This window comes from Ictalurus punctatus, chromosome 1 (genome assembly GCF_001660625.3).
Source record: "Ictalurus punctatus breed USDA103 chromosome 1, Coco_2.0, whole genome shotgun sequence".
Lineage (NCBI taxonomy): Eukaryota > Metazoa > Chordata > Actinopteri > Siluriformes > Ictaluridae > Ictalurus > Ictalurus punctatus.
The window spans coordinates 16954068-16965247 of record NC_030416.2 but is presented as its reverse complement, the minus strand read 5'-3'; the positions used below and the strand labels follow the sequence as shown (position 1 = coordinate 16965247).

Below are 11180 nucleotides of genomic sequence, written 5' to 3'. Positions count from 1 at the left end.
AGAGATGAGTGGCATTGCTGAAGATTTTCATTTACGTACATTGTGTTTTCAGAAAAATAAGAACAAGCATCATGCATATAGTTTATGTTAATTATTGCACAAGGAATATATATATATATATATATATATATACTGCATTACAATAAAACAATGTATGGTTTATCAGTGTAGGAATTGACTGCAAAGGCATCATTAGGAGACTCAATACTAATCATTTCAAACAGTATTTGAAATGGTAGAAGTCATATGGACATTACGTTACAAATGCCACTGTTACACTACACAGTAACTAATTTAGCTTTTCACTCAATTACAACTTTGCACATAACAGCTTGGAAAGTCATCAGTAAATATGAGACCATGTTTATTTATAGAAGGTTAAACGAAGTGCACTTTGGGGAGCATTTCAGAAATAGCACATGCTCAGTGTTTTGGAAAAAGACATTGCCCCCAGCCACTACTGCATTTCCATAGCCAATCAAACTGAAAACAGCTTATCGAAATAGCCACTGCTGCTTCACACCGAGCGCAGTTTCCACTGACGCTAGTTCAGCTGCTTTTTACATTAATACTGAAACTTGGTGGAGTACAGATACTGTATGGCAATAACATTTAAAAGAAAAAAAGACTTTTAAAAAATTTAAAAATACCAACCACGTCTCATTTTCCATTTAATGTGGTAATGCATGATGTAAGAGCTACGTGATTCAACATCTTGCAAAATGCAATGCAATTTTCTGCAAGGGCATGAACACTTTAGCAAATTATTGCATAATCTGACCACACAATAATCTGGGGTGAAGAGAACATGAATAATAAGACTCATAAAAAGACAGTTTAACATGATTCAATCTGACTTCATATTGAATAGTATAAAATGAAATATCACAGAAGCTCCAGGGGTTGAAAAGCCCATCTTTATTTGCATTATAATGATGAATACAAAACAAAGAGACAGCTTTAGTTCTTGTAGCCACGGCTGGCTCTGCGACCACGAGCACGCTCAAACTTCCTGCCTTTGGAACGAATGTAGGGCCTGTGGGAAGAGCAATCCAATTAAAAATCCTTCAAAAGCAATAAACTTTCAGTCTCACTGCCTTGTAATGTGTTGATGTACAAATGTTGATGTGCTCCAGAGGCTGACCACTACACCACCATTGCAAAATTTTCCCAAAATTGTGGGAAAAAATAAGTTCACGCTCAACTGTAGTTTTATTGTGATATTCTTACAAACCTAATTCAGACATTAGGGAATACAAATGTAAGTACTACTGCACAAGATAGTTAATTTCAGCATTTTAACTGAAGTGTATAAACTTGTTTTGTTAAATCTGTAAAGTCTAAGTGAGGCATGTTCTTACTTGGTGTGGCTGTGGGGAGTTCCAGGGGCTTTCCCAAAGTGCCTATACACCTCCCTGGCCTTGCGAGGTCCTTTAGAAACAAACCATGACGACAGTAATTAGAGTTCAACAACACTCTCTTTAAGCTGGGATTTCACTAAAAGCATCGTCTTTAGGTAATTTTTCATGTGTCAATTTGACAAGTCAACTGCACATAAAATCTACAGCACGCTTGCGTGTAGAGTTGTTTAAACTCAAAAATGTTCAGACCGGCAGCTTAAAAAGAGAGTAACATCCGATTCCTGCTCCGACTGAGCAGGAAAGATTTGTCTGTAGTCTGGACAGCAAAAAGAAGTCTCAAAGTAAATCTGAGTTTCACATCAAAATCAAGCAACATTTGTTTTACGTCTGATTAAACTCAGATTATGGGATGTTCCACTGTTTTGAGCCGTGTGAACCACTTAAACTAAAGCCAGCAGTAAGCAAACGGTATACAATAACTGGGGGAGAATCTCACAGCTGTCATGTATACAGCAGCAAAGCCACCCACTCCTGTTTTTGTTAGTGGTTTCTGTTGGTTACAGGACTGCACACTGCCTTTAAGTAAAATAGCAATCGATAAGTATTAAATTGCAATATCCAAATATTTATATTGTAATAACTTCCGTATTAAGGTGCTTTCACACTGAGCATAATTAAGCAATGCAAATGTTTGATGAGATGACGCTCTTGAATCAAAACAATAGATCCCTATGGAGCTGTTCACATGGGGCACGATCATACTCAGAGCAACAAAGAATTTTTTTTCTCAAGCATGTCGATTTTTTCCGAAACTGGCCGTCCAATTAGATTTAAGCTTTAGATCAGACTGCTGTTGCACATAGGGGCGAGATTGGTCATGCTATAGCATAGAAAGCTGTTTTGAAACCAGTGTAAACACTGAAGAATATTATTCTGGAAGAAAGAAGCGCATGGACACTGAGTTAGTGTGATCATTTGCCAAGTTTCCACCCACTTTTCTGTTATCGACAAAGTGAAAGTGCGTGTAAAATAATAGATTAATAAAAGAGTTGGCGATATTTGCTGTCTCCCGCCTGTTTCCATAAAATTGGCCTTGTGCCGATAAAATGGTTTTGTAGCAGAAAACAATACTCAGTATGTCATTTGTTATTTATCTTTATATTCTTTTTGAAGCGTCAGTAATAAATATAACGGGATATAAAAAAAAGCAGGCTGGTCTTGGGCATTAAACTCTGTTTTTTCCCCCCACTAGTATTAATGTATTATATTTCACATTACTTCATTCATACTAAAACAGCTTGATGGTGCTGTTGGAAAAAAACCCTAAACTTTCTGCCTCCATTTCTGGGTAGAATCTACACAAAATAAGAATCAGCACATAAACTAACTTTTAACAGTTTGAAAAGCAATGATTCCTCCTTCAGAGGTCAAAGACGACAGGCTGATCAGCTGAATATTTGGTAGCACCACCTAGTGCGCAGGTGTAAAATGCAGTTTCTCTCAGTGACGATTATCGTGCAGGCGTAAATTAACTGAAGGCGATCAGTCGTTTCACGTTCAGTGTGAAAGCACCATTCATCTGCGATTTGTGTCGCGCTCAGTGTGAAAGGGCCTTTATTGGGCATAATCATATTCAAATGAATTAAGATCGCTTGTTCTACTTTGTGACAATACATTTTTGCCTGGAATACTCAGACACACCTGTGTAGTTACTCTGAAATGTGATTTTGTAATGTGCAAGACGCTTGATGTGAAAATCAAGTGTGCCCTCCTGTCTAAACTTATCATTACTTACCTGACAGTAGCACTGTGCCCTGTCCTTTGGGGGTAGTTACAGCTAGCTGATCAAAGGTCATGACCTGGCCACCAGCCTTCAGGATCCTCCTACGAGCTCCTGCAGTCACCCTCAAAGCACACACCTGAACAAAAGTGGCAGAGTAAGCACTTCTGTGACAATTACATGCGCTAAACAGCACCGAATAACCAAATAAATAACCAACATACTAAAGCAAACAAAGCCTAACAGACATACTGAACATGACAAAGTCATAGAATTACAATGCAACTAAAGTAACAATAATTAATTATGGGAAATTAAAAATGTACAAACTAATTATTTATAAAATGTACAAAATAATTCTTGTACATTAACAAGAACAGTGATTCCCTTGAATAATCATTGTTTTAAAAAATAATTGTATAAATCAAAGTGTTTTGCTTGTTAAACATTTCCAGAATTAGTATAGAATAGGGGAGGTTTAACCAGTTCTCTAGATGCACTCTAAATAGTGCCTACATTACCGTTACCCATAGCAGACTGGATAACATGACATGCCCTAAAACTATACCTCCACTCATTTTGTTTCAACCCCAAGAGACATCCATAATTTGGCCCATGTACATTCAAAGTAGTAAAAATGCAACAAAAACATTTTTGAGGCAACCAGAAATGGGAATGAATACATATTTTCAAATATTCAATTTGTACATCTTTAAAATAAATAAATAAATAATTAAATAATACAAAAAAACAACAAAAGAGGAAATTTGGCATTTCTTCTTTTTTTTGTAGCAATCAAGAGTATTTAGATGCCTAAGACAGTGGCAGAAAAGTACACCAATCAACATCACCCTTCAGAAACAGATAAATACACAAATCAACAAAGAGACTCAGTACCAGGTCACACTAAATGAACCATTGCAGTGATACAAGGTGCACAGTTGAGAACAAAACCACATAACGTCATTTACACTCACCTTCAGTTTGGGGATGTTCAGAATCCTGACATCATCAGTAATGGTTCCCACAACAACAGCAATCTTGTTTTCACGTCCCTGAAGCTTCATTTTACGGATCTGAGTACAAGGCATAGTAGAAAAATAAATTCTTGATTTTTCCGAAAAAGCTAAACATTTAAAATGCGCAATGGAAGCAGTGTACACCAAAGTACCAGTCTACTTTAATCACTAATATCATGACATTGAACACCAATAACTCATTTGTATTTTTATGAATTTGGGAAAAGTGCTTAGAATTTGAGAATAAATAGGCTTAAACCAACTCCTCATCCATCAATTCTACTTAAACCTTACAAACTACCAGCTGAACTTTTTAAAATTAGAGTATTTTGCTTCAGCACAAACTGGCATATGACAGAAACCTGTTGGTGGTTAAAAAAAAACAAAAAAAACATCTGATCCTTTGAAACAGTGCCCATTAGCAAAGTTGATACACTATCAAATGACACATGAAACTAACATTTTGCAGTAATTTTCAGAATGTAAATTAACACACAAAAAAGACCAGTCACATGGAAAAAGTAAGTACACCCCTGCATTTACCACAATTTTAAATCCATAAAATTAGAATCAGGTGCCAGCAATTAGATGCTGTTTAGGGAGTGCAGGTGGAACCTCTCTTATTTATACCCCTCTCATATCTAGTGTCCCCTTTGTTATTGAGATGTGTGGAGTCATCGTTACATGATCTAAAGAGTTCTGTAAGGCCATCAGAAAAAAGGCTGTGGATCAGGCTGGCAAGGGATTTAAAAAGATATCAAATACATCATTCCACTGTAAGGAAAATCATCTACAACAGCGCAGATTTCAAATGACTGCCAATTTGTCCAGGACTGACCGTCCCAGCAAATTCAGACCAAGAGCAGACTGTCTCAAGCAAAAGCGCACAAAAAACAAACAAACAAACAAAAAAAAAAACACCCCTCTAGGAACCCCAAAACTCCATCACAGGATCTGCTAGTAAGTCTTGCAGCTGTTGGTGTCATAGTGCATGCTTCTACAATCAGAAAGAGATTGCACAAATTTGACCTGCATGGGAGGCGTGCCAGGAAGAAGCCTTTGCAAGACTACAGTTTGCCAGTGAGCATATAGGTAAAGTAACAGCAACCATGTTTGGTGCAGACCAAAGACAGCTTTGCAAGAGACACACCTCATACCAACTGTGAAGCACAGTGGAGGAAATGTTATGGTTTGGGGTTGCTTCGCTGCCTCAAGGACTGGACAGCTTGCATTCATTGATTCAACTATGAATTCTGCGCCATATCAAAGAGTGCTTGAAGATAACGTGAAGTCATCTGTCCAAAAGTTGAACCGAAAGTGGACCTTTCAAAAGGATAATTATCCTACGCACACTAGCAAATCCACCAAGGAATTGCTCAAAAAGAAGAAATGGGGGTATTTCAAACAGGTAGTACATGCAAGAAAGCCCTCAAAACATTGTGCTACTGAAAGAATATTGCATGAAAGAGCGGTCAATAAGTCCAGCAAGTCTGGTGGACAATTATGCAAAATAACCTACAATAAGTTATTTCTGTCAAATACTAGCTTCTGAGGCCAAGGGTGTACTTACTTTTCCACAGAAGAATCTCACATCTATTGTGTTACAATAAAAATGACATCCCCAAACCCCGCCCCCAAAAAAGTCACGCAGTGAACACCAGCATATTCTAATTGGCTGTGATGCTGCAAGTAAAGAACTTTGGGCTGAAACCTACATTGCATCCTTTAACTATTGCTTTGTTGTGTCTAGTAATTCAGTGTTGGATTTCTCATTAATGACTCACTGAATATCATCAGAAAACTGTGAGTGAGAGGAGAACCTGGTAGTCTTTTTTTTTTTAAGCACCCAGAAATGAAACCTGATGTTTATATTTTAGATTGCTGACTTTTTTTCCTTATTAAAACATTGCACTAGCAACATCCCCAATGCTGTCATTCGGGAACAACAAAAATACAATACCAAGCAATAGAATCTAATTTATAAGCACATCACAAATGTTCCAATTTAAAAACTCAAACGAGCCTCATGTGCATGTTTCATTTAACTATGGAAAACCCCATGGCCCATACATACAGGTCTCATGGGGAAATGAGGCTTGGCATCATTATATTTACCCTGTTGTTACAACACTGGCAATACCAACATTGTAGAAGTCTCCTGTTTGTGAGAATCCTAATCAGTGTCAGGTTTCTGATACATTTTCTATTAGTAATTTGATATTTATTTAAAAAACCAAACAAAAAAAACCACCCCCCACCACCCCCCCCAAAAAAAAAAACAACCAAAAAAAAACCAAAACCTGCCATTGGTGTAATCAAAATGATTAAAAACAGTGACATGATTGCTTCGTCAGTGCTATATTCAATTCTAACAAATGTTCATAGTATTTTGCCCAAATCATGCAGCAATAACAGGATTACAATATTACATCTCTGACATGCAGTGGGGTTACTGACCAGGCGGGACAGAGCCAGAGGAGGTCGATTGGTCTTGCTCATGAAGAGTCTCTTAAGGACGACCTTGTTGAAGGGAGCATCTGAACGGCGAGCCAGGAACCTGTACAACTGTTACAGAACATATATATAAAAAAACATCACTGTCACAATGTGGTAGTGCATAACATGCTAAACATGTCAACTTACCAAAAAAAATCTGGTGTGCTTTCACAAATGCAGCATTTAATCCACGTGAACAGAACTCTGTTGTTGTCCCCACCCAGTTCAGTTTGTTTAGGTGGGTGAGAAAACAGCACTTGTGCTCAGGGCCAAAACAATCTGACCAAGACCTATCCCAGTCTGTATCCAAGCTAAATCTGGTGAGGTTTGACTGCAGCGAGAAAGCGTGTCAATCGTAATTTGACTGAACTACAGCACACAAACATGCTACATGTTTTGGGTTATGGGCAGCATTATTTTCTGGAGACGCAAGCTGCTAAACCAAGCCAAAAGACAGAGCTTTAGAACTGCAGAATGCAGTTTATTTTGGATATCTGGTCTGACAAACTCAATTACTGAAGGTTCATTGCATTTCTGACTAATACATTAACCTTTTACGAGCATGATTTCAGACCTACTTTTTGGTTTGTTTATTTATGGGCAAACAAACTGAAAGCATCAACTGCACTGTGACCCGAACTGAGCAAATGGACTAACAGATGTGAAAGCACTATTGGAGAAACCAATAAATATTTTACATATAAAATTTGATAATGGAAAAAAATAAACAAACAAAAAAAACAACCCACAACAAACATACACAGAGTTACTCACCTTGACCAGGAGCCTCAGGTAGATGTCCTGGCTCTTGGGCTCAGTCCTGTGAACCTTGCGGTCCTTGTTGTGTCTGATGTCAACTCCCTGCAGAAACAGCAGTCCAGCTTATTAAACACTGATATCTTTTAACAACTCGCACTGTCAGTAATGTACATTGTGCTTTTGGAAGTCAATTAAAACAGCTCGCCCCAACTCACTTCATGTGAACACGGCTGGCCATTCTTGTCAATGATTTATGCTAACATTAGCCAGGTAGCTACTTCAGAAATATGGCTAGTCAAATGAGTGAAAGACAATTAAAGATCTGAACAGCGAACAAACTAATTTCAGCCAGTCTGTACCAGATATATAGTACGGCCTTCACATTCACTAACGTCACACACAAACAGATATTAATGGTGTGTGTGTGTATGCTGTTCACAAAAGGAGAGCTAGCTAACTAGCAACCGGCTATTACTCAAGTATACTGTTTAATTAAACTAAGTAGTGCTTATAGCCTAGTGTTCCCTCAGTTGTCAGTTAATATATTTTAAACATTTTGAAGCAAACACTTAAGAGTCGGACTGATGGGACACAAAAACAGCCACAACACAATGCACACGCTTTTCCACAGCTACGAGGGAGAGCCGCCTGACTCGGTATATTACTGTATAACGGTGTTATAACTGTAAATGAGCAAAAATCTGAACAAAAACTCGTCCGTGGAAATCTATGAGACTCGATTAAATCCTTTTCCATAAAATCTGACAACACAGACATTAAGATGGACACAGATTTTAAAAGTACACGTCTCAAAACAGCCAAGGCTGCTACCTACCATCTTGGGCTCAGAGGGAAAAGGGAAAAGGAAGTAGCGTAGTCTCGCGATAAAGTGTTCAGCGAGAACACGGTGGATACCGTGAAAACACGTGACCACAAAAGCTCTTTTCTCATTGGTCATAACTACAGTGCTAGCAGCGAGGGAAAATGTCGGCGTATATGTTTTGGATCCCGTTCATGCAGACCTCTTTGGTTCATAGCAGTTTTGATTTCATATGATACGGTTAACATTTATAATTCGCACATAGTATTTATCATTTGAAATCACATATTACTGGCATCAAGGGGTGGAAAATATCCTGAGAAATCATACTGAGTGAAAGTACAGCTGATATATCAGAATCTTTTATTGTGCATATTAATGTCAGAATCTCAATTAAATGTGGATATCAAAATGCACTCAAAGTAAATGTTATCAACTGATGAAATTAAGTAACATGCCCCCCTATATTTTAAATATAGTGAAGCCCTAAGCGGCCGTAGTTTTCTTCATAGGCGTAATCACGCATTCTTTGGAGGGGTCGTGTCCCCCCAATATACAGTACAAAATATTTTCTATATGTCCCCATTTAATGAACCCTGCCAACGGATCTGTCTTTTCTTCATCTATTCTATTTATTTATGTCTTTTCCTTTTTAATATATTTCCGTTTGTTAAGGAAAATAGGTGTGTGCCCCCCTCCAGTTGCACACTTGGTTGCGCCCATACTCAAAGCAAGTTCGTTGATATATCTAGCAGCTCAATCTGTAAGAGATGGAGACAGCAGCCAAGCGTAGAAAAGTGCAGCAGAACATATGAGCTTTTTTTCAGACAGTAAGTAACTAGATACCTAAATAGTAGGTAACCTTAGCTTAGTGTAGAAGGCATCATACCATGGCTTGGTTTGTTCTTAGGAACGTCAATTAACTTTTGATATTTGCACACCCACGAAGTAGGCTAGGCTAACGTCAGTTCCAGTTTTTAACCATTAACGTTACCTTCACTTGCATATCCTCCCGCCGAGTTCGTTGTGAACCCTCACGTTGTGACAGACTGTTATAAATGCGAGTGAAAGTGAGGAAAATTGCACAGCATTTCGTTCCTTTACATTACAGTTAGGCTATGGAAAACTAAGTGGACCCCGCCAATGACCATACCATGTTCACGCTCTTGGTTTTCTTGTTTTCTCTTGATTACAGCTCAACTGTCTCGAGATCTCGACATGACAAATTGTTTCCTCGTGATCTCCACTTAACAAAAGGCCGTCTTCTCACAAGAAAATCCCGCACCATGTGAATGAGACTGGTGTTGCTGCACCTCGGCGTCTTCGCCGTCATAAATGTAATAACTGCCCGCTGTGGAGATGGACTTGATCTCCACATTAAGAGAAAGGGGTGTCCCCTTCTCAGTGCTGGACACTAATGTGGAAGTTGTTAATCACTGACCGACACAGAGCTGTTTCAGCTCGAGTCCCTGATCAAAGTGAAAACGACCTGGTTAATCTGTAATGCTGCGGTCTTGACTGCGATAAAGTTTTTGCTGCCTCCAGAAAAAATAAAAACGTTATGTCGAGTACACTGAAAAATTAAGTCGTGATCACGAGAAAACAACGTTTGTTATGTCGATATCACGAGTACGTTAAGTCTTCACCATAAAAAAATAACTAAATAAATAATAACAATAATAATAATAATAATAATAATAATAATGAATGGCCACTTAGGGCTTCAGTACAAATAAGTAGGCTATAAATATCCTCAAAATAATATTTAAGTAAACTACTAAAGTATTTTCCACCCCTGTAAACAACAATGTAATACTTACAGATTACCTTTATCTACATAATCTCCAAAAAATAGGAAAAGTATTTCAAAATGTGGAAGTAATTAATCTGGTGAACTCATTTTATAAATACACGCCACTGTTTATGTTGTATTTATTCACTGTCCTTCTTTATACCTGTACAATGGCTTTTCATATCTCTCTCTCTCTCTCTCTCTCCAGACACACACTTACACATGTTTATATATATATATATATATATATATATATATATATATATATATATATATATATATATATATATATAATTGTATAACATGTAGCTCAACTTGTGTTTGGAGTCAAAATGTCCAATAAAAGTGCTGAAACGCAGGAAAACTGTTGACGCGGCTCGAAGCTGCTGACGCAATGATCACACCTTCCGCATAGTCACATGACCGGGCCATTTCTTTGAAGTTCAGCGACGACTCATATTCTTATCGGCTGCTTTCGAGTCTGATGTCACTTACCGACAGCTTTTTCCATTCACAAAGTAAACAAAACAGCAAAATACACTTATAAGCCTATTTAATTAACATATATTCCAACATTTTAGGTTGAAGAAATGCAGGCTGACAGAAAATTAAGAGCAGCAGACACATTTTTATCATTTTATGGTACATAATTATTGGATGCTATGTAGAGCAACTGGAATGAGACTCATTCTTCTGCTGTCTAAAATGACACAGAAAGACTGTCCAGCCCAGTGAGATTCCTCCAACGAAAACTGTGCGTGCTATCGGGGGAACCAGAGAAAAGTTTACCGCCTGTGATGAAAGAAAACAGCAGAAAATGTTAGGTTGTAGTTGAACTTTGAGGATCAATGGGTAAATTGGATTGGATGGATTGATGGATGAGCATTATCATACCTGCATTATAGACCAGTAGACAACCCCAGTCTGCCAAAACAGAATTAAAGATCAGATACATAAAAGATTATGAATCACAGATGATGATGATTAGGCTGTTTACCAAAAACAGCACATCTCAAAGTGTTTTATTCCTCTTATACCATAGCAATTTGCCAACAATTAAAATTTGTATTAATTTAAGAGCAACAGGTCATACTTTTTTTTAAAGTTGTGTTCATGTTATAGAACATCCACAAGTTAGTTCCTGGCCTCACTT

The 11180-nt window shown here is 37.7% G+C and overlaps 3 protein-coding genes across 4 annotated transcripts in view; 1 reads left to right on the top strand and 2 right to left on the bottom strand.

Annotated features, from left to right (window-relative positions):
• Positions 1 to 896: 896 nt before the first annotated feature.
• Positions 897 to 7517, bottom strand: rpl18 (ribosomal protein L18; the record flags this gene model as incomplete). The annotated part of the gene is given in 6 exon segments (NM_001200116.1): positions 897 to 1036; positions 1362 to 1431; positions 3157 to 3280; positions 4119 to 4217; positions 6618 to 6725; positions 7431 to 7517. Coding segments are annotated over 6 exon segments (564 nt in total), but the record flags the coding sequence as incomplete, so codon positions are not given.
• A 1414-nt stretch (positions 7518 to 8931) lies between these two features.
• Positions 8932 to 11180, top strand: part of LOC108268244 (uncharacterized) — a 10109-nt gene continuing 7860 nt past the window's right edge. Inside the window, exons 1-2 of one of the 2 annotated variants that reach the window (XR_006982747.2) lie at positions 8932 to 9065; positions 9431 to 9626. Coding sequence is in view for 1 of the 2 variants with exons in the window: in XM_017473113.3 (XP_017328602.3) it covers positions 9047 to 9065 (19 nt within the window). In the remaining variant the exon portion in view is untranslated. Of the gene's footprint in view, positions 9066 to 9430; positions 9627 to 11180 lie in introns of those variants that run through there. The other variant, XM_017473113.3, reaches the window with a different exon arrangement.
• The window catches only part of si:ch211-120k19.1 (Mpv17/PMP22 family protein), a 3147-nt gene continuing 2530 nt past the window's right edge, over positions 10564 to 11180 (bottom strand). Inside the window, exons 5-6 of the mRNA XM_017473125.3 lie at positions 10922 to 10951; positions 10564 to 10819 (exon numbers count right to left, since the gene is read on the bottom strand). Coding sequence (XP_017328614.1) covers positions 10688 to 10819; positions 10922 to 10951 — 162 coding nt within the window. The 3' untranslated portion in view covers positions 10564 to 10687. The remainder of the gene's footprint in view (positions 10820 to 10921; positions 10952 to 11180) is intronic.